Below are 24,358 nucleotides of genomic sequence, written 5' to 3' on the forward strand. Positions count from 1 at the left end.
TTTTGCAAACGCAGCTAGTTAGTGATATAGAAAGGTACTTTGAGAGATCAGTATGGTCACGACCGGGTTTTGGTATAGGGATGATGATGGCATTGTGCCACGAAGCGGGGAAGTGTCCGGATGTCCAGATGTCATCAAATATATTTAGGAGTGTTTCCAAGCCTATGTCAGGGAGGTGTTTCAGAAGCTGATAATGGATTTCATCCGCTCCTGCCGCAGTGTCGTGAGCCTGTCCTAGGGCAGTACGTAAATCATGGAGGAAAACGTTTCAGTGTAATCCTCCCCATTATCAGAGTTAAAATTGACTGATTTCTTTTCTTGTTGGGTTTGATATTTGTGGAGCTGAGGGTTATAATTTGATGAGGAGGAGTGGTTTGCCAAAGTTTCGCCAAGTTTGTTTGCAATTTCAGATTTATTTGTTAGAAGGGAGTCACCATCTTTCAGGTGGTGAACTCCTGATTTTGACCCTTTGCCCTTGATCTTTTGAATCATGTTCCACACCTTGGACATGGGTGTGCGGGAGTTGATTTTGGACACATATTTCCTCCATGAGCGCTTAGTTTGTTTGAAGGTACGTTTTGCCCTGGCATTTGTCATTTTAACAGCATTCAGGTTATGCACTCTAGGATGTTGTCGGAAATATTTTTCCGCCTTCTTCCTATTTTTCCTAGCTTGTTTGTAGTTTGTATCAAACCATGGTTTGCGTATGTGCGGGTTTGCAGAGGACTTAGGAATACTTTTGTCTCCGATGGCATTTAGGACGTCTGAAAATAGTTCCATGGGGTCAGGAACATTACTGAAGTTGTCCGGCTTAAGTTTTTTTGAACATAGGGTTTGGAATAAAGGCCAATTGGCCTTAGTAAAATTCCATCTTGTTGATGGTGGTTCATCCGTGGGGTTGACAGGAGTAAGAATGGTTGGGAAGTGTTCGCTTCCACAAAGGTCGTCATGGACCGACCATTCGAACTCATTTAAAAGATTAGGATCTGTAAGTGATAGATCGAGAGCAGAGTATGATCCAGTGGCAGGATGGAGGTAGGTGTTTGATCCCTCGTTGAAGATACATATTTCATTATTTGAGAGAAACTCTTCAAGTACCTCTCCTTACTATTTGTATCAGTACTCCCCCATAGGGGGTTATGGCCGTTGCAGTCGCCCATGATTATGTAGGCTTCGGGAGTTGATCATAGAAGTTCTGAAGATCTGATAGGCGTACAGTTGAGGTGGGAGGGAGATAGAGGGAACATAGTGTAAACCCTATGTTCAGAGTCATGCGGACAGCAACAGTTTGCAGGTTGGTTTTAAGTGGAACAGGGCTATGGAGGATGCCCTGCCTCACCAGGATAGAAGTGCCTCCTGTAGCTTTTACACCGGGAGGAGAAAAGGAGTGGTAGGAACTGTACCGACAGATGTCAAATTTATCGGTCCTTTTTTAGGTAGGTTTCTTGAAGACAAAACGCGGATGGTTTGAAGTCTTGAATCAATAACTGTAATTCATTATAATTATTCTTAAGTCCTCTGCAATTCCATTGGATCATGTTTTGTGGATTCATGGTGCTTCCACTGGTGACATGTCACGTGAACGTGAGAAAGCGTTTGATGAACTCCTATTTGTGTCTGGTGGAGTTGGAGTTACCTCCATATCCAGAGGGCCAAAGGAGTTATGGACCTCGATGGGGACCTCTGAGGGAGAGGTGGCCTTTGGTTTTGTGTTTGGCACTTGTTCGAGTTGTTTTAGTCTCTCTAGCCTCTTTCTTTCCCTTTTTCTGCGCGCAGTTTCTGTTTCTGGTTTTGGCATTTGTTCTAGTGTTTGTGATTCAGAAGTTTTGACTTTTGGCGTTGGAGATGGAGTGGCTGAATAGGTTGAGTTGTGTTGAGTTCAGTTGGCTGAGAAGACGTGATCCATGTCAGGTCGGTCTGACATGAGATGGTTGCAGTAGTGATGGTAGGACGGGAGACAGCAGAAGAGTAGGTGATGGTTGAAGGGGCTGCAGTTAGACTTGCAACCCTCTTCTTTGCGTCGTGAAACGAGATATTTTCTTTGTGCTTGATCTTTAGTATTTCGGATTCGTGTTGCCATACTGGGAAGAACTTGGATGAGGCCATATGGTTACCACCGCAGTTTGTGCACTTCACTTCCTTAGTACAGTCGTTGCCTTCATGCTTGTCACCACAGCGGTAACAAACAGCAGAGGAACGACAGGACTTGGATCCATGTCCAAACTTTTGGCAGTTTTAGCACCGGAGTGGATTGGAGACATACACCTCCACACCAATGCTACAATAACCAGCTCTAATCGAGTCAGGAATGTTTGCTCGCGCGTACGTGAAGAGATAGGTGTTCGTTGGTTGAACAACACCGTCCTTTTTGAAGGTGAATCGTTTTACGGCTGTGACGGATTGCTGAGAGAGTTCCTTGACAATTTGTTCTTCAGTCATGTCAGACAGGCATCGAGCTCTGTCCCATACAATGCCTCTACACGAGTTAAGTGTTTTGTGTGCTGAGACAGCGACCTTGATATTGACGAATTCTTGTATTTTGAGGAGATTCAAGGATTGTTGTTTCGGAGGGGCATACTCTCGTCAGACGAGGAGTTGTCAGTGTCCATGTGTCTTCGTTTTGAACCGGGGTATTGGGAAGCCATGTCGTTAGTAATGTGGTTTGGCATCCCCTCTCCCCACCCACCGTGGAGTGTCAACAAGGATGATCTTATATTGCAGCGGATCTCCAAGCTGCAAAGACCAGGGATAAGGGGATGTTATACTCCAGTGAATTTGACATGAAATGCTGTAGCTGCCTACCAGATTAAAGGTCAGGATGGTTCTGTCCATGACAATCAATTGGAGACGTACTGAAATCGGAGGTCAGCATCACCAGATTGGCCCATGAGCCACCGCCTTCTGTGCATGGGTCTGCGAGGCTAATTTGTTTCGTAGAATATTTGTTAACATTTTGGACTTGTCCAAAAGTGTTATGTAATACCACGTTTTGTATAGACATTCCATGCACAGGGCAAGGCGTGACCAGCCGATTGGTAGAATCGGGCCTATTCTACCACCCGTCTAGGCAAAGTTAGGGTCGAAGTGGTGTGTTGGATAAGTGAACGCTAATATTATGAAATGGTAATATGACATTGATAATAATACCATGGAATATATGAACCATCAACATATAGATTTAAATAATGGTTTTGTTCCACTTTCATTTGAATGCTGTTCCAAGTTCCATGCATGCCTGCATGCTGTTCATTGTTATTTATGGTGGGGTTGTTTTTCATGAAAACAAAACAATGATTTCCTTCACTTTGGAAATCTCTGCTGACAAAACATCTTTGGTATTGACTTTCATGATGTACTGAATAAATTTACCAAATAAGCTAGATATACTTTCAGACTTTATATAACCTTGATGAAGTTTATTTGAGATAAAGTCATCAGGGTTGTTTCTTATGTTTGGTTACACAGTTTACACCACCATAGATTTGATATGTTTAAAGTATTTGGTACTCGTTCATTTGTTTCCCGTTCTTCGTTTAAATTCAAGCATGGCTGACCACTAAACTGAAGATGGTATCCTGATATATCAAGTAAGTGATCTTTTTAAAAATGTATCTGACATGTATTGGTAAATAAATGTTTATTTTATGAATAAATTCCAATTTAACCAGTATATTTATGTGTTATTTAATAATGTTTCCTTCATCTCTTTCGAAAATGTGTTGTTCAAACCAAGTTTCGTATTAAGCTAAATCTTATGATAAATATTTCAGCTTCTCTCAGTTCTGAACAAGATCCATGTGACATTATCGGACAAGACCAAGGACCAGCTGCTGGACAGTTATGCAGCCCACTGTGAAGATAACATCATACAGGCAGTTTCTTCAGGTTATCTTGATATTGACAATTAATTTCAGTGGAGGTACTTGTAGAATCAAGCAGTAAGCCAGTAAATCCTTCCCAAAGGTCTAGATGCCATGGCATAAAGATTTTGTGAAACACATGTTCATGTTCAAATAATCTGTGTAATACAATATGTACATTGTGAATGTATAACTTCTAAGGTGACCAGTTGTGCAACAACTGTTATAAATATCTGTACTGTCATGCGTTATAGGATATAATAATAATCAGGAATGAAAAGTTTGGGTTTGCTTCAAGAAAAATTGTGTGTTTAAACTGATATGTAATTTACTTGTACAGGTTTGGATGGGAAGCTAAATGGTGACAATCTAGATCTGAGAGTAACAACGAACGATGTTCGAATGACAAACAAGAGTAAAGACTATCATTTCTTTGCTTCCGACTTTGTTGCGGACAGGATTGATACTTCACGCAAGCTCCTCAGAAGGAAATGGAATCAGTGGGTGCAGATGATTTCCTGCCAACTTGTGAAGAAATCAGAAACTATAAAGAAAATTTAAAGATCTAACTGGCAAGGAAATTGGTAGAGCATGTTAGTTCATTCAGCTGGATGAAAAGCCTCATTCCAACACATGTACCACATGGTAGACAAGTCGAGATGTCAAAGGCTTCATCCATTTTCTTGTTGCCAATTATTTTGAAAAATGAGGCATCATACTCGGACTGTATCGACATAATGGATGCCTACGTCAAACACATCAACCAGTGGTATGCCAAAGCAGGCAGAGGTCAATGTTTCACGTTTCTTAAAGATTTGGTAAATCATTGCATCTATGCATATATATATATATATATATATAGAACAGTAACATTTGTGGGATTATGTAAATCATTGTCAATACAGCTATGAAATATTACCTAATGTTTGTATTCATTATCATAAGCTTACATATAAGAGTTTGTCGTTGTTGCACGGTTTTCCTTTGATATGTATCTAAACAATAATAATTCATTTTAGGCTCAGATCTTGAAACACTTCGAATTCCGGTTGGTGGCGACCAACTGACCAAGGAGCAAAAGCCTTGAGGGAAGGGACACATACTGTGCAGTCAGGATTTGATCAGCTTGAGCCAGTCATTGTGGAAATGTTCCACACCCTTCAAGATTTCCTTGAGGTATGGCTGATATTGTCAAAAGTATGTAGCCCTTATTCTTAAGTAGCCAAAAGTTATGGGGGTTAGTGGGAATCAAATGCAAAAAAAACTTCCAGATACTTGTGAATTGAGCCTAGAAGGTTCTTGAATGTGCTTAAATTCTAAAGTAACATCTCGAACAATGTCGACTATGCCAAATGAGTGTAAGTGCCTTATATGTATCAAGCCAACTTTTCGATGACTTATGAATACACATTTACAAAGTGATTAAATGGATCATATATTTGGGATTGAATTTGCCTTGTAAAGTACAGATTCTGGTGCTTTTGTTGGCTGACTTTGTGTGCTGGCGATTAGGTGCCTTACTCTGAGGGTCCGGGTTCGAATCCCGGATGGCACTCAGCCACACATTAGTACTACAATCTGTACTTTATTACACAAAGTGTAATAGCAGATATAACATATGTTACAATGACTTTCATGAAAGTTTCTTTGGAAATATTTGCAGAAATTATGAAAGTTTCTCAAGCTGGACAAGGGAATGGACAAGGGCACGCTTGGACATTTGAAATTAGTCATTCAACGATCAAATGTTAATGGGAAAGTCAAAGTGCGGTTTAAAGGTCACATGCAACGTAAAACACAACTTTGCAGATTCTGATACCTTTCGGTATGGACATACCGAAACAAATCGTCAAAAATGCAAATTCAACTTATAAAGTTGAAAAATAACGCGATGAAAAAAACCCCGCGCAAATCGGAGTTCAAACGTTTCACTAATTTTCCCCAGACTTTTCTGGGGAAAACGGGTTTCAACAGCTGGGCTGCGCTCATAGCACGTGCGCAAGTAAATAGGTTCGCGCAGCTTGGAAGCGGGTTGTCGGGTGAATACTCGGTGAAGGCTTTGGTGTGAGCTATTTTCCTAATGTTTTGTTGATATCTCACAGGCGCGAGCTTTTTATATGTTATGACAGTAAATTAACTGTTTATATAATTTCATTTGTCTATTTCACCACACGTTCTCCTTACCGAGACACTTTCTCAGATCGATACTTAAAAGCAATGTCATTATTTAGCGTTGACAGAATTTCTAACTGTGATATAGATATGTCGTTGTCACAGACAAAACTCAATGTCTTGTTTTATTGACACCTGTGTGTCTGCCTGCCTGTCTGCTAATGACAGTATTCAATACACAGCTGCTATCACTGACCACATGCAATTTGAACTTAACACCAATCAGGCTATACACCATAAACAAAATGCATTGATTTATGGCCCGAGTTCCTACTGGCAGACAGGGCCACAACAAAGCAGCGGATATGCAAAAGGAAAATCAGGTCCTGGTGTTAAAAAGTCTGATAAAAGGTCTTGGTGCCAAAAAGACAGAGAGGTCAATTGTTAAGATATCTAAAGTTGCTCCAGTTGTTGAAAGCATCAATGATAACGTCTCAATGACAAAATCTGCTGACTATCACACAAGTCACAGACAGAGATCATCTTCGGATGACATCAAGGAGATACTGTCTGTCCTGCAGGCCAGTAACCCATGGAAAGTTACTCCTGGTAGGCAACTGAAAGGTTTCCAAGGAATTAGCCAGTCCCCATTTTCCTTCAACGTGCAACAGATGAGAAACAGCATCCAGACTAATGTGGACCATCTGAAAAGGGGGAGTTGTCTTTCTGCCTGATGATGATGAAGTGGAGGAAAACTGACTGTAAATAAGGGAATGAAACTTAGACACTATCACAGTTCCCACCATATTCTTAGATTCCCTGTGAACAGGTTTACTCAAACTTGTAGTTTGTGAAAGTAAAGCCACTTAATGATCCAAGTGACTGTGCCAGTGAAATCAAGCTTTACTTTATTTGTGTGTAACATTAGAACCTTAAATATTCTTTGTGCATACAGTTTTTAGTGATATACAGGGCAAGGACTGTACTGTGTTATCACATTGGTCAGGATTAAAGGACAGGTGACAATATTTGTATGATTAACGTTTTCAATGTTGTTATTTCAATGTAAATAGTTATGATAACAGAAAAGCATGACAACCATAATAAGTAACGATAATAAGTATAAAAATTTTAATTCTTGGACTTTGAGACAATCTCCATCATTCATTATGATCATGTGACATGTACATATGTTAAGAGAAAACAATTGATACTACTGTGGGTTGACATGTAATTTGTCATGAAAGTAATTGCAACCCCATATTTATATATATATATATCATAAAACCGGTAAAGTGTAAGGCACAAGATTAGCTTTTTTGCACAGTGTCCTTATATAACCTCACCTAAAAGGATCTTAGATTGGGAAAATTTTCAATGTGATATACAAATCTGGTTGCAATTACTTTCATGCAAAACTATAGTATTGAAATATTCATCGATCGTTTGACAGAGCATTTTGATGGAAATATATATTTTCTAGTCCCTGACATTTGTTGAAACACTTATTTGTAATATGATTGGTTCTGTATATAGTAAGTTTGATAAGCCTATACCACAAAATAATGACAATGATGGGCTGAAGATAACTATATTTAAGTTAGAACAAATTCAGCGATAGTTATTCATGCTGGGTCCTATGGACTTTAAGCCACCGAGTCCTCTATCTCAGATCCTGAGTCACTTCCCATTATGTCTAGGCAATTATTCAGTAAATAAGTGTTCCATTGGATGCCTGACGAAGTATAATAATGCACCCTTCTAAATTTAGTTGCGAACAATACTTGGAACTCACAGGTAGATTCATCACTGTCAGCATGGTTAGTGTAAGCAGCCCCTTTTTACAGAATCCGCAGGTACCTCTACATTACATTTCTGAGGCCATACCCGTTTTGTGTAGTAGAACACCCAGTCAAGTTATATAATAACAAATTTCACATTCCTGTCTTAGTTGTCCTGCAGTTAATGCAGCAATCAGCTGGGTTATCCGAAAACATGACTGAATCGAAACCAAAATATGAAACAAGCTGTAACCTCAAGCAAGTGGTCCTGTTTGTGCAGTACTTGATCATTGCCTCTGACATATCCTCACGATTCTTTGCAATGTCATTCTTGTTGTAAAATAGTAGGGCACTGGACTTTTTGCCGTCTCGTTCTGCCCGACCTATTTCCTGGAAATACTTTACAAGGGTTGTAGGGGGTTGAAAATGGATTACACGTCGTATGCTAGGTGCATTCAGACCCATGCCTAAGGCAACAGTGGCCAGCACCAAGCTAATTTTTGGTTTGTATTTCCTCAGTTCAGACACAATGTGTGTTTTCATTTCATCTGTGTATACCTTGTGGTACTGAGCAAAAATTCGGTTTTCTGGAATTGGTGATTCTTTAGGAATGTATGCCTTTTCCTTTAGATGTCTTGCTACGTACTGATAGCAATATCCCAGTTCCTCATCATTGTTGATGTAAACAACTGTAAAGGGGAACTCAGCCAGCCGATCGCACAGGTCTTCAGCAAGTGGTCGAATTAGGTTGTCTAATTTTTCTTGTTTCCTGATATTTGGCAGACGAGTTTGAATCTGAAAAAATAGGTTCAGATATAACAACTATCACAATCTTACTTGTAATAGTCTAAACTTTGTATAACTTATCTTTCACATAATACGTGGTTGCGAACATTCAGGTGAATCATGTTTCATCAAAGCAAGTAATGTTCAGATAAAAACTAATAATATGGTTGGATATTTCTTCCAAAACATACATTATGTTCATGCTTATATTAAAATGACATACAGAAATAATGCATGTCCTACATACATTGTATTAATGTTGGGACTGGTAAATTTCCTTCTATACATCAACCACTGCCAAGAATTCACTGCCAGTCAAAAGTGCTCATACTGATATAGAATGGATACAAAAGATGTTTAGATAATTCATTTGGAATAACGATGTAGTTAAATCAGTGAGTGAGTTTAATTTTATGCTATGTTTAGCACTATTTCAGCAAAATCACTGCAGGGACACCAGAAATTGGCTTCACACACTGTACCCATGTTGGGAATCGAACCTGGGTGTTCAGCATGAGTAGCGAATGCTTTAACACTAGGCTACCCCACCACCCCAATGTACTTTAGCATGTAAAATATTTTTTACATGCTAACTCAGTATCAAGTGATGGTTTGTATTTCGACCATGCTCAACATACAATTCTTCCTGATCGATACAAGCCTGAATTTTTCCTGTTCATGCTCACCATTCGGATATCATGTGCACTTCATCAACAACAACAGCACAGACTTTTTCTTGGAAAAGTGGAGATCTGAGTAGACGTCCAACTGTCTTGTTGTTAAGAAGAGTCTCTGGATGAGCATAGATGATGTTGAATTGTCCCTGCTGCAGTTCTTTCATCTTGACATAAGTTGGTGCATGAATGTCATTTTCAGTTGCATCAACTTCGTCTTGATCATTGTCCTCCTCTTCTTCTAGCGTCTCCACATCAATCTGGCGTGAGATCATCTTGTATGTCTTGCCAGCAGTATCTGTGAATACAGCATCATCATGTCAATACTTAGGAGTAAAATGGCTTGGTTACTTCATGTTATTACTTGTATATATGTTGAAGTATTTAGCAGACAAACACTAACTACGTACATACAGTTAAAAGCCAGATTTGACTCACATACATGTTATTTATACATTGCATGGTGATTCCAAATTCTTGCTTCATTCTTTTCCAAATTGATATGAAAGCAGCTTCAGTTTCCAGTTCAACAATATATTTTAGATAGTTTTCTAACAAATAAAATTCATTACTCTGAATAGCTGACAGTGCCAAAGTTGACACTGGAAAAGTACATGTTTAAGTATATGTGTTAGATCTTTTAACATGTTTAAGGTCATTCTCACCTTATAAATGCACAAAGAAGCTGATGTGCAAATAGTTCAGATTATTTCCCATATTGGTGCAAGTAATAGTACAAGTTGACTAAAGACTGAGATGATGAAAAGTTGTCATTTTATATTGACTTAACATGGGGTTCTCTTTTTACTAAACCTTTAAAGACATACTGTAGATCAATGTTAACTTAAATGTTAATAAGATTCTTAATGTGTCTAAATATTTGTAGCCATGGCTCATTGTCTTCTACCTCATCTTAAAGGGTAGGAGTACATAATTGTTTGAGAAACTCTAGTAAATTGCATATTACAGATATCATTTTTTTTGGTTTGAGGTCTTATTCATCTGAATTAACAAAACTTCCATGGTGCTAGAATAGATCTATACTCGGTATGGATGAGAAAGTGTTTATTATGAAAACATGCGAAGTCTATGCACAGTCATCAGGTGGAGGTAACAGTCTGAATTGTAATTTACCATCTAAATAAAATAAAAAAAACGCGTACCTTGTGAATTAAGGAAACAGGCTTTGATCCCTCGGTCACACAATGACATGACCTGGTCCTGCATCAAGGAATTAAGTGGACACACAACGATGACCATCCCTGGAACTGACAGGTCCTTTTGCAGCAGCCATGGTAAAAGTTGAAATACAGCACTTTTGCCATATCCCGTAGGCAAAACAGCTATACAGTCATTCCCTTCGTAAAGATGTCTCAATGTTGAAAGCTGCTGATCCTTTAGCTCAAAGTTAATGTTTAATTGGTGCTTTGCATTATTGAGCGAAGTCTCAAAGTTTGGCGGTGTAGCCATGCTTCGAATGCGTTAACAATGTCATACGCTAATTAATTTATATTACATCCCAAAAATCACTGTAAGTAGGTTTCTTATGCCGTTAACAAATATACGTCACTAAATAATTTTATAATCACTGAAATAATAATGAAAACCGATAAGCGCAAAGAAACTTTTTGACGCCTTTTCACATGTTACTACGCGCGATTTGATTGGTTTTCCACGATTCTTGGCAAACATGGCGTACGATAGGGGTACGAGCCTTCTTGTAGGTCACGGAAAGAGGCGAGTAGTTACGAATGGCAACCAGTTTGTGAGAACCCGTCGGACGCGAACCAGCGACCTTCGGATTGTTAGATCGACAGCTAACCGACTGAGCTACGTCCACACTGTTGCACAATGTGCAAATGTATCAAGTCATTCCTGTGACGTCACGGAAGTGAACGGAAAGAATCGAATAGGTCACGGACAATTACGAATGCCACGGGTAGACTTGGTGTCTCGTGATTTTATTCTCCGGACAATTGCCAAATGGATCCGATGCCATTTGGCACACTCGTCCCATTCCGTAATCTACAAATTAACGTGTGGCATGGAATGAGCCGATATGCCTCAAACTGAAAAGGGTTGTTGACGTCGGGCGTCAGACGTAGATTTCACGGTGCATGCTAGCCGAGAGCCGCGATGCGGTCCTATACAGTCAAGACATGACCCTGCATCACGGCCGAGAACACCACCTTCATAAATCCTATTCAGATTCTAGTGGCCGATTTCCCCTCGTATTTTCTTGAGATTTTTTAAATATATTTCCTGTGGGTTTTTGACTGAAAAGTCGATATCGATGTACTCCCAGATAATTTCCCTATACATACACGTAACTGTCATATTTTGGTGATCATACATTTAGATATTAATGGGCCTGAAACCCGTTGAGTTCTTGTTTCAACGATAGCGAGCTGACATTTTATCATGTTCTGCGCATGCGCCAAATTTCTATAGTCCGTATCGGAGGACGTTCTTCATTAGCGGTAGGCAATACTCTCTCTCGCCTCCCGTTTCGCGCGCTCGTGATTTGGGTGAATCACACTTAATGTATATTATATTTATCTGCTTTTTGTCATAATTTACAGATTTTCCTTGCAGAGAGGATTCCATTCATATCTCTACAAAAAGATATGTCCATGGGATCTAGCAGATTTATTAATGTACAACGTATCGCACAGGACACTTAAGGGGACACGATCTTGTCACTTTCACTCTCCGGGACCACGATTTTTCCAGTTCAACGCCTGGCCGAGAATTTCAAGTATTCTCAAAATTTTCGTTTCTGTGTTTTTAAAAAAACGATCCAAGCAGACTTTAGTTTAAGATTAGAATGTTATTAGTTATTACAGTCATAAATTACATTTCGCTGGACAATATGAATGTTTAAAGTTAATCTATTGTAAATTATTGTTAAACATGCGGGGTAGACATAGCTGTACAATATAGTATGGTTATGTAAAACAAGGTCACAAATTTGTCGTATTCACAGACTGTGTATGAGATATATTTTTCTGAATGAAATAGATTTCAGGAGGTGTGTTTTAGCTCGGTAGTATTATGGAGATAATGTTTTGAGTAGACGTAATGTTTGTTGCAAGGTATATCAAATTCAGACGCCATTACATTTTTCTTTAAATCCAAAAATGAGGAGATTCTATTCTACATTTAGTTTAGTACCGGATCTATTTTCTATCTATTTTACAAGGTTGTGGCTCAATAGTTTTACCTGTGTACATTCAAATAACAAATGAATGACATTTTCAGTTTCAGCATTGCAGAAAGAATACAGAGAATATGCTACAATTTTATATTGGAACATGTTTTTATCTGTTTCAGCATTCTATGAACAGTATGTTGTTGGAATTATCTTAACTTTGTCTTATACGTTGTTCTTGACGGTAAATTTCGATATTTCTGTATAAATATCATTTCCCCATTGTTATTGATTATGTTTTCCTTTAAGGCAATATCCTTTACACTGCAGAATAGATTAATCTGCATACTTTTCCCTCCATGTATAAAGTTCTGAGGTTACATGGATCGAATGGTTCTTCCAATATGCTATCCAATGGTACAAGATCTGTATGTTCTCAAAGAAAAATACTTTACAGGATATATTAGAACAACAGAATGTTTCACTTTAGGAAAGTTATTAATATATTTTTAAATGTATATACACAGATATTTATTAGGAATTATCCTGGTTATGAAATTTGTATTATATCTATTTATTGACAAAGGGGTTTAATGATTCACTAGGTGTACGTTTGTCACAAACGTTTAACGATATACTCGTTTTGTTCTTATCCCCGGCATATAATGTGGGGATATAGTCAACGCCGTATTCATTTTGTTTCCGGAGCATAACTCAAGAACCGTTCATTATTTTTCAACAAAACTTGGTAGATATATCAAACAGAACCTTAAGTGGTGCCTTTTGCTATTTGCAGAATTTTGTGATTTATTATTTTCTAGGTTTCTATGGAAACGATTCGTACTTCATTTCATTTCCGGAGCACAACTTGAAAAGCATTCAATATCTTTCAAAAGAACTTGGCAGATATATTAGGCAAATTTTGAAATGGTGCCTTTTGCCATTTACCCTTTTTGTCATTTATGTTACTCATGATTTCCAAGGAAACGATTTGGACTTAGTCTTAAAAAAAAATATAGCTGGACTTTAAGTAACTGTCTAATGATTTGTTCTTTCAAATATGTGGGGGCCGGGGGATATGTCATATTCTGATGACTCTTGCTTATAATATACACGACGTAATCACTATATATATATTGCCAATAATCCCATGACATGATATTAAACTGTTCACTTTATTTCTGCAAGAACTGTACCAAAAAAAACGTAAAAAATACCCATGACATGTCCTCCTTTTGACCAATCGCAAGCATCCCTCTGACAGTTCCGTACCAAAAGGGTATTTTTAAGTTCACCTTTCTTCGTATAATTATGAAGAAAATAGCCACATGATAATGAACAATCAGGAGCCAGATCCGGGCATAATATTCGAGCATAAATATTACATTTGATTTTCGCAAAACAGGTGCTCGCGTTGTACACAGTAAGATACATAGTAAACTATCCAATTGTTTATCTATCCAGGACATTATTCAAATGGTGAGCGAGTGAGTTGAGATTATAGTCACACCGGCAATATTTTAGCCATATCGTGACTAAAACAATTCATTTATCACTCCCTCCATTTCTGGTGTCCCTCGCCGCGATATTGCTGGAATATTGCTAAAAGTGGCGTAAAACAATACACACTCACTTCATCTCCATCAGATTACCTGGAACGGAAATTAGGTGAGATGTATACTAAACAACATACAGATGTCATCTTTCTCCGGCGTTGCCAAATATGTACAACATGCAACTAATGTGGTGTCGTATTTTCAGTAATTTCATTACATTTGAAAATAAGGCTCGATCTCTGTTAATAATGATGAAACGTTAGTCAAAATACATCTCCAAAATCAAGAGAGTTTGGGAATCTAAGAACTAATTTCTAGGTAGATAGCACCATCCATTTAGCTATTACCTCCTTTCTCATGAGCGATATCCTAATTCATTATAATTTGTGATACTACCAAAACGTATCCGGTTACAATGTGGATTTTGTATTGAAACAGATTGGCTCATCGTGTATATGTTTGTGTGTGTGTGCGCGTGCGTGCGCTCTCGTGCGTGCGTGCGTGCGTGTGTCCTCTCTGTTGTCGCTTGACGTCAGAGGAAAATCAACTTTCGTCAACAAGCCATTTTTCACATATAACGTAGAAAGTTATACATAAGCATACAAATCAATTTCATATATTGTTATGTCGTTCAGATATCACGAAGTATTTTATTCTCACAAAGTTTCATTAAAGATTCCAAATAAAGAAATCATTACGTTGTAAACGGAGACATTTACTGCTTTTCAACGCATAATAAAATTGCGGACAACCTTTAACAAAGTCTACTTTCCAAATCTCCTGTGTATTTGTGCTTCAAATTTACATCATCGAAATATCGGATAAGAAATTCAATACTCTACATATCTGTGTTATAGCCGTAGCTAGAAGCAGTGCATCACTAACGCAATTCTCGCTCAACGTTCATTTTTCAGAACTTCAGAGAAAATAAACCTCTGCTTCCAGGGGGTTAAGTCTTCTGTGCACTGCGTTGTATGTTAATAAATCTGCTAGATCCCATGGACATATCTTTTTGTAGAGATATGAATGGAATCCTCTCTGCAAGGAAAATCTGTAAATTATGACAAAAAGCAGATAAATATAATATACATTAAGTGTGATTCACCCAAATCACGAGCGCGCGAAACTGGAGGCGAGAGAGAGTATTGCCTACCGCTAATGAAGAACGTCCTCCGATACGGACTATAGAAATTTGGCGCATGCGCAGAACATGATAAAATGTCAGCTCGCTATCGTTGAAACAAGAACTCAGCGGGTTTCAGGCCCATTAATATCTAAATGTATGGTCACCAAAATATGACAGTTACGTGTATGTATAGGGAAATTATCTGGGAGTACATCGATATCGACTTTTCAGTCAAAAACCCACAGGAAATATATTTAAAAAATCTCAAGAAAATACGAGGGGAAATCGGCCACTAGAATCTGAATAGGATTTATGAAGGTGGTGTTCTCGGCCGTGATGCAGGGTCATGTCTTGACTGTATAGGACCGCATCGCGGCTCTCGGCTAGGTGCATGCATGAATGACGCGCTTTTATATAAATCGGTGATTTTGTGACAGAAAAGTGATGTAGGGAACACTGTAAGGATAATGTGGATCGCACTAAGGAACGAGGGAGACATGAGCATGTGTAGTGACAGCACTCGGGTGAATTAGCCTTCGAATCATACATTACAAAATATATGTTGCGTGTGAAAGAGGCTTGAGTGCAAATTCCAGACCAATTTCCATAAGCCCAAAATTTCTGCATTAACCCATTTCATAATGTACTTTCGACGTTTTTGGTTTCCCGTTTTTGTGTGAAAAAAGTATTAAAATGCAAAAAGGAAAACCAACAAATGGTAGATCTACTCACACCGGACATGTACCTGCTATATTGGATTAGGTCCCTAACCCTAACCCTAAACCCTAAACCCTAAACCCTCAGCCCTAACCCTAACCCCTTGAAATAATCCTAATAAATAGAATGCATTGACCGAACCACCGGACATGTACCTACTATATTGCATTAGGTCCCCAACCCTAACCCTAACCCTAGTCCTAGCCCTAGCCCTAACGTTAACCCTAACCCCAATCTCTTGAATTACTAGTAATCCTAATAAACAGAATGCATTGACCCAAGATTGACCGAACCGGCACAAACACGACTGACGTGTCTAGTGTAATGCATTATTGCCGCTTCGAAAAATAAAATACTAATAAAACACTTTTCTATGTAATGGTGCAAATTACCGACAAAAATATATATGTAAATTAAAAAAATACAAAATACAAAATAAACGAAACATAACACCTCAGCAGCCCGCCATACAAATAAATATGAGCGTATTAGTGAAAAAAGAAAAATATTTCAAACTGGTGCTTGCAAAATATTGCGCATCAGCCGGTATACAACTACTGGAAACTCTCAACATCGTTGGGCTTATGCAATGACATAGCTCGTAGAGATGAAACACCAGTGAGCGGAGCTTATACGCACTCGCTGAGCCAGACAACCGTGTTGCCATGCAGGCGTCATAGGGCATTGTTTCGAGAACGTGCTTTCGAACAAAATCACATTACATTACGAAAAAGGGTATTATGACGTATTTTTAATGTTTGTGGTGCTGTATTCTAAAGGTAGGCCTCAAAATCAATTAAACACACCCCCACCCCATAATTTTAAGCATAATCTTTTTTATGTACAAATTTGCTTACTCCCCTAGTACATGTGTACAAAATTGATGACCTCTACCTTTCCAGAACAAAATAGGTGACTCCCCTTAAATTCATCATCACCTCACACCCTACATCCCCCAAATATATTATGAACGGTCCCTTAGGCCATTATTCAACCCCCTAAATGTACAGTAAATTGGCATAATGACCCCACTCCAATCAGCACCATTTTTAAAGGCTGTCTCTTCTCAACACAAATAACCATTATCTAAATGACAGATCACATTTTGAAAACACAAAAATATTATTTGAAATTGTGTTTCAGGTGTTGTCAAATAATGTAACTAAGCATGGGTTAAATACTGAAATATTATAAACACATTGAACCATTACTGGAGGTCTGAACTATCTGATGCCAGGAGCAAGTGGGTATCGGGTTCATTGTCTTTAAAGGTGGGAGCCTTTTAAATTTGAATACAAATATTTCACATTTGTTATTCCAGCATGTGTGAAGGGTTTGCAAATTACATCAAGGCTCATCAATATTATAATGGACTCACAGTGTCACATAGTGTGTATTTGAAATACTGAAACAAAGAACAATTTAGCTTTTGAATGGTAGTCTAAATGGTAAAATTGAGATTCTACAATACATATGATTATTTTCATGTGTCAATAATCATCAGACAAAAATCATCAAAGTCTGGGTTGTCATTTCAGTTTTTATTGTTCAACATATTATATTCTGCATGTATGGACATTCATAAATATAGACATACATACAGTAAAAAAATGATGATCTCCTTTGAACAACCTTGATTAACACTTACACCCGATGCATGTTGATGTTTTCCACACTGACAATCATACTGTCAATATTGCTGAACAGATAATTTAGGTGACATGCATATGCACCAAAAATGGGAGTACAACAGTGAAGTCTGAATATTTTGACAGTCCTGTGTAAATGAAAATTGCTGCAGCACTTAGCATAATAGTTAGTACTGGAAGCACTGCATATTTGTCTCTCTGTGTTGACATACAGGTACTTTCATATTTGGCCTGTGCCCAGTCTAGAGAGAAAATGTTTGGCTCAATATTCTTGCCATCAAAATCATCATGGGTGATTGATTCCTCCCCAGCGACCTCAAGTCATGTCACATTTAACATCACAAGTATCCACCAGCATTAAGTGGGATACAGTCCAACATATGTTTCTCTCTGTTGCCTCAGAGGTGTTCATCCTGAAATACATCAGTGGAGTATTACTATCCAAACTGATCAAGGGTAATATTATCTCATGACTGCTAGTTATGAGAAAATGTATCATTATCAGATTTAAGTTACTATTGTGGAGAAAGACATGTCACATAATGAACATATTCATTCGGATAGGTCAAAGGTGGAAAACATTCTTAACAAATGTTTCAACTATGGAGAAGCATAATCTAAATATGCTGACATTTTTTCCTTCTCTGAGTGGGATTTAGAAGTTGGTGTGATGAACAACAAGGAGGGTTCTATGGACATACAACTTCTTTTTAATATAATAGAGCGGCATTTCGGTGTATCTACTAACACCGTTATCAAGCAAGTAACTCTCCTCGTTATTTTTTTTTCTGCAGGGAGATATGTCTGATACAAAAAAGTGTGTTCAACAAGTACACCAGACATTATTCAGACAAATTCATACCAAAAGTAAACAAACATTAACTTGTATCATGTGTATTCTGGAATCACCTGGGCCTCATCTTTGTGGACAACAGGCACCTATCATGGAATAATAATTCAAACAAAGTTCATTATTCATTATTACCACTACAAGCAATATATTAGGATTCAGATATTAGGAAAATATAAATACAGAATATTAGTAACAGCTTAGAGAAAGACTCCAGTCAAAAGTTGTAAAACTCATCTCACAGACATATTATTGAAAAAGGTATAAATTAAGGCTACACAATTTCACAGATATTCAAGATAAAATCCTAGCCTAAGGTATTGAGGACTCAAGCTGTTAGCAATCCTTTCAGTAATTCAGAGTTATGACCAGACGATGAAATGCATGTATTGTAATTCCAGCACCTGTAATTGACACATCAGATTAGGCTCGTTAAGATCTAGCCCAGGGTAAGCATCCAAGCATCCAGTAAAAGTGCCATCTAGATGAGTGCCAGTTAAAATAGGATTAACAGGATTAAGAGTAATTGCCCTGTCTGGTCATTGAGGGACACACCCCATTTTGTATATTCTGTATTTGATAGGCTAATGTAGGTTACACCCATTTTTTGTATCAGTCAACCAATCATAATCTCTTTATTGTTTAAATGTAGATAAAAAGTCTCTTACTACATTTGTCCATCAGTAGGGTTTAGACTCCCAACACAGGTCAGCTGTAGCCCTCAGCCGAGAGGGTTGTACCGACTCTCTTTGGCCACCCCATGTTACTCCGTTCTTGTAAATAAAATTGTGATTAGCTTCTTGTGACCTCGGACTCTTTTGCTGAGTTAGTTCCCCCAAGCAGACCAGCACGCCAGTTAGATAAGGTATTTCACCGGAACCATCACATGGACCCAAGACCCTTATCATAATACACCTGTAGGGAGATGTAATATAATGCATTAAAGGGGAAAAGTCAATTGTGTATTAGCATTCTAGGTAAACTTTAATTCCACAATGAACATAATGAAGGGAGCAAAGGTTTTATTGTCAAGCATAAACAACTGTGCAAACATGTATATAATTATGCTAACTTGCTTTTTAAAAGCAAGAACAAAAATAGTATTAATCAGACTTTTCAAAAGTACATCTACATCAATCTCTGGTGAAAGTTGTGATCGACAATTGACTGACAAATACTTTGGTCAAAGGGAGGTTTATATGTGCTGGTATACTAATGATTGTACAGGTGAAGACTTGTGAGGTGCCAACTGCTTTATTCAAAGGTAAAGAGGTTATACAAACATGGTTGTAAATTGTGTACACTTAAATCAAATTAAAAGGCCTAGAGAAGGTATTTCTTCCCAGCTGATGACAGGCGTGCCAAAGTTTCCCTTATGAAAAGAGATTTCCAAGTGTCAGCCTAAAACGACTACATTGTGTCCTTTTCTTATCAATTCATATGCAAATGTCTGTTCAGCGTTTAACCCATTCAACACCGCAGGCCGCTTAAGCCGCCACAACGTTACGAGTCCCCAGTGGGGACTCGTCTGGGGACCCCAGACACCGGAGGCCGATTATGCGGCCAGGCAGTAGTCACGTCAAAATGAGACATAATTTTAGGAACCTACCTGACTTATGATTCATATATTAAATCTATCACATTTCACAATGTCTGAAAACACTAATTAAATTTCAATTTATCATATGTTATCAGCAGAATTAAAATTATAAACTATTTTTCGCAATGTTATTGAAAACAACGATTCATCGGACACATGCTTCGGCAGCGGGTCTACACACAGGCCCCCACTGCGGGTCAGAAAATCGATAAACTAGGCCCCGGTTTAGTATCAACACCCCCTACTATATAAGACATAAAGGTTCATTACAGAAATACGGTGACATGATCGAAAACCGGACAATTACGCACATATCAATGTATATATCGTATTTTAAAGGTCTCACAAGTATCAAAAGCTTTTGTCCATATCTCCGATGTATGTAAGAGGCATATACATGGGCTTTCCATGGGGTGCATTTTTTGGTTTTTATTAAATCGCCAAAGACCGAGTTGCTGTGCCGGAAGTTTTCAATGCTTCATATAATATTAGATTATTGCTGTCACCTTCACAGTTCCACGGGTGTCTCTGTACTACTCCTGAATATTTGCCTACAAAACAGTTTACTAATTGAATTTAGGACTTAAATATTTAATGAGTTCACTAATTAATTAATTTCCACCATTGCGGCCTATGGAGGTGCTGCATAGCGTTCATGTCAGTGAACGCTATGTATCTTTGCTATAAATGCCTCTGGCTGACTGGTGTTGAAAGAGTTAAAGTATACATTTCCATGCATATGACATCTATAAATACCGTGAAAATTCAGCGTGGTGACATGAAGGTGAGATATACATGTAGTTGTACAACGAAAACGAATACTTACGTGGCTGAGTATATCCATGTTTGGCTAGAATGCACTTTACCGGGCGCAGCCCTCACTGCTCCCTTTACGATCCTTAGGGGGTGGGGTAGCCTAAGGGTTAAGGCTGTAAGGTGAATTCGTAGACCAGACTGCTTCGTAGACGTCGAAATCCGGTGGATTCGTAGACGGATTTAGCGGTAGATTCGTAGACGTTAGCAAAATGGGAAGAGTTCAACCTCAATGATGATGAAAATCGAACAGAAAAAAGTTTAGAAAGGTCATACATTATTTATTGACACATATAGCATGGACACATAATATCATCATAACGTTAATAAAATGGTAATGGCATGGTAATAGCCAAGCATGTAGCCAAGTTTACATGTAATGGCAATACATATAGTTCATAATTTACTTAATTAACACAAGTTCACGTAATTAACAAAAAATATATAATGGTAATTTACACAAGTTCATTCGTTCAAGGGGCGGTGGGGTAGCCTAGTGGTTAAAGCGTTGGCTCCTCACGCCGAAGACCCGGGTTCGATTCCCCACATGGGCACAATGTGTTAAGCCCATTTCTGGTGCCCCCCGCCGTGATATTGCTGTAATATTGCTAAAAGCGGCGTAAAACTATACTCAGTTAGTCAGTCAGTCATTCGTTCAATAACAATAACCATTTATTATACCACATCTATATTAAATTCCAAATCTCTATTACTCTTTCCTTATTTATTTTTTTTCCTTACTTTTTTAATTCGGCCTTCCATTTAAATCGGGGCAGTGGGGTAGCCCAGTGGTTAAAGCGTTCGCTCGTCACGCCGAAGGCCCGGGTTCGATTCCCCACATGGGTACAACTTGTGAAGCCCATTGCTGGTGTCCCCCGCCGTGATATTGCTGGAATATTGCTAAAACGGCGTAAAACCATACTCAGCCGTCAGTCCATTTAAATTTCCCTCAATACTCCGTTTCTATTTTGTTTTGGGGCAGTAACACCATTCTCTCAAAATTTATATTTTTTGTTCCCCTTCATTTCTTAATAAGTGTACTACGGTACCCCGTCGCCGAAATAACTTAGTTGTGCGTGCAACGCTAAATAAAGTAAATAACGAAGTAACCAACTGACCACTGTGAAGATCGAGTGACCCATCCACTGTCGCTCCATTTAGTCACAGAGATCAACCATCATCTACTTTACAATAAAAACGTTAGACTCCCATGTTTTAATTAGATTTGGATTAAAAACTTACAACAAGAAAAACAAACATCCCATGTTTTAATTAGATTTGGTTTAAAAACTTACTACAACAACAAACACAAACATCCCATACGGATTAGTCATGACACTGAGTCAGGACACTTCACAATGAAAACATTTGAGTCTCATGTTCAAATTCCATTTAAAAGATCAACAACAAACTAAACACTATTTTACTATGTAATTAAATATTTATTTTTCGGCCCTTTATTCGGCCTTTTTGACTTTTCATTTCGGCCCATTTGACTTTTAGCCTCGGCCCTTTTGACTTTTTTCCGGCCCTTTTGTCCTTCAGCCCTTTTGACTACAACCCTGGCTCTATGCGTTGTATGTGTGAAAGAAGTGCGTCATAGACAACATGCCATCCAGTGCGACAGCTGCGATCAGTGGCAGCATCGCCTTTGCGACACAGGAATCGACATCGCTACCTACCGCCTGATGACGAAAGGGCACCTACAGATGGACTTCACCTGTAAGAGATGCTCACTACACAACCTAAGTAAAAATCAAACTTAATATATACTATTATTCAATTATTAATACACGTCCACAAAATCACCGTCTACGAACCAGTCTGGGCTACGAATCCACCGCGTCTACGAACTGGTTCAGTCTACGAAATCACCGTCTCCCATGGTTAAAGCGTTGGCTCGTCACGCCGAAGACCAGGGTTCGAATCCCCACATGGGTACAACATGTGAAGCCTATTTCTGGTGTCCGCCGCCGTGATGTTGCTGGAATATTGCTAAAAGCGACGTAAAATCAAACTCAGTCAGTCAGTCCTTAGGGTTAGGGTTTACGGTAAGGGTATGCCACCCTTTACGATCCTTAGGTTTAGGGTAAGGGTTTAGGGTAAGGGTATGCCACCCTTTACGATCCTTAGGGTTTAGGGTAAGGGTATGCCACCCTTTGCGATCCTTGGGGTTAGGGTAAGGCACCCTTTACGATCCTTAGGGTTAGGGTTGGTGAAACCCAGCAGCGCTAATTAATCTGAAAAAGTGCGCCCGGTAAAGTGCAGTACTCCCGCCGGACACATAACAGTGAAAACTGAACAACTCACAGCGATACCCATCGATTTGGACTAGACTTATAAGATATGAAGGGAGACAACTGCTGTTTAAAAAGAAATCTACGTAAACTCTGCAAACGCCTTAGTCTGACTGAGATTTATACTACTTGTTTAACGACTGATTCGGTAGTAACCGGACGCTCTCGGCTTTATCCGGACAGTTGTGCGACAGTACCCGGACTGTCGGACACTCAACATTTTTAAAAAAACAAACATGCAATTTACACACAAAAGATCTAGCAATATATTCCAGTCAGTAGTAACTAACGCCAAACACTGTCCCCATCATTTCCTGCATTCTTTAAACTTTCAATAACATCTTGCAAGATACGCCTCTCCGGCAAAATACGAATTAAATAAAAACAATCAAGTTTTGGGCCAGTCTGATTGGGCCACCGTGTGACATTCTACCCATATAAAAGGGTGTTATACTTTATATTTTATTGTCCCTAAACAGTGGACCAAATACTGATGTCAACTGCTGTGGTACGCGCCCGACAAGGGCTCCAGCGATATTGCGTGCAAGCTGTCTATTTGGCCCTGGCCGAACCTCAGCATCTAAGAATATGCTTGGTATCTCATATGCTTCTGGTACAGTGATTTTTATATCATTCCTATCGAACCTGTTGTCAGGTTCGAGATCCATCTTCAAGGCCATAAATGGTTTCACATGAAATATGTGGTACCTATAATAAAGTAGGAGAAAAGTTACTTTTGTGTAGACATGATAAACACGTAACATACATACGTCTCCTTGCTACTAGTACGATATTTCATGTCTATAGCTTTTTTTTTGTCAATAGCTGTAAAATTTACATGTTTGTCTTAAGTGTTAACTATGTTTTGATTTTATATTGAGGATACACAGTGATATTAAACGTGTCATTGATAATGTTTTTCAAATCCAATTACCCGGTTATACATGAAAATACAGCAACTGGTTTTGTACTGATTGTGTATTCAAGGGCATTCGTATTTATTCCCATTCCCGGCGGCCCACTTTGGGCATGAACTTGATTGAACAGCACTTCGAACGGATAGTCCATCTGTTTAAACATAACAAATAATAATCAGTGTGTGTTTAAATGTCTTTCATGTCTCACAAGCTACTAACATTAAATTAGTGAGAACATATGAGTAACATTCAAACAGTGAACACTGTCTAACAACTGTGTTAGGAAATGTGTTAAACACATGTTATAGTCAGCACAATTGACATTTGAAGTCAAGATCGATGATCTGGTCTATGGTCAAGGTGTCAAGATCAATGCAGCTCTGGTGAAACCACCGTGGACAACCAGAGCACCCCACCCACTCATCACCATCAATGTCGCCAAACAAACACGCAGAACAAAGTCCTCATC

At 38.6% G+C, this 24,358-nt stretch overlaps 2 protein-coding genes across 2 annotated transcripts; one reads left to right on the forward strand and one right to left on the reverse strand.

Annotated features, from left to right (window-relative positions):
• Positions 1–1,029: 1,029 nt before the first annotated feature.
• Positions 1,030–6,706, forward strand: LOC124256712. The gene is given in 7 exon segments (XM_046690678.1): positions 1,030–1,035; positions 3,771–3,885; positions 4,201–4,360; positions 4,402–4,649; positions 4,880–4,927; positions 4,930–5,036; positions 6,554–6,706. Coding segments are annotated over 7 exon segments (837 nt in total).
• A 762-nt stretch (positions 6,707–7,468) lies between these two features.
• On the reverse strand, positions 7,469–10,683 carry LOC124256713 (ATP-dependent DNA helicase RecQ-like). The gene is made up of 4 exons (XM_046690679.1): positions 10,377–10,683; positions 9,226–9,511; positions 8,826–8,847; positions 7,469–8,548 (listed from the first exon to the last, which is right to left on the reverse strand). Exons 1-4 carry the CDS (start codon positions 10,681–10,683, stop codon positions 7,907–7,909), a joined length of 1,257 nt encoding a protein of 418 aa, XP_046546635.1. The 3' UTR covers positions 7,469–7,906.
• Positions 10,684–24,358: the final 13,675 nt, after the last annotated feature.

This window comes from Haliotis rubra, unplaced genomic scaffold, assembly GCF_003918875.1.
Source record: "Haliotis rubra isolate DU_JTF1 unplaced genomic scaffold, ASM391887v1 Scf636, whole genome shotgun sequence".
Classification (NCBI taxonomy): Eukaryota; Metazoa; Mollusca; class Gastropoda; order Lepetellida; family Haliotidae; genus Haliotis; species Haliotis rubra.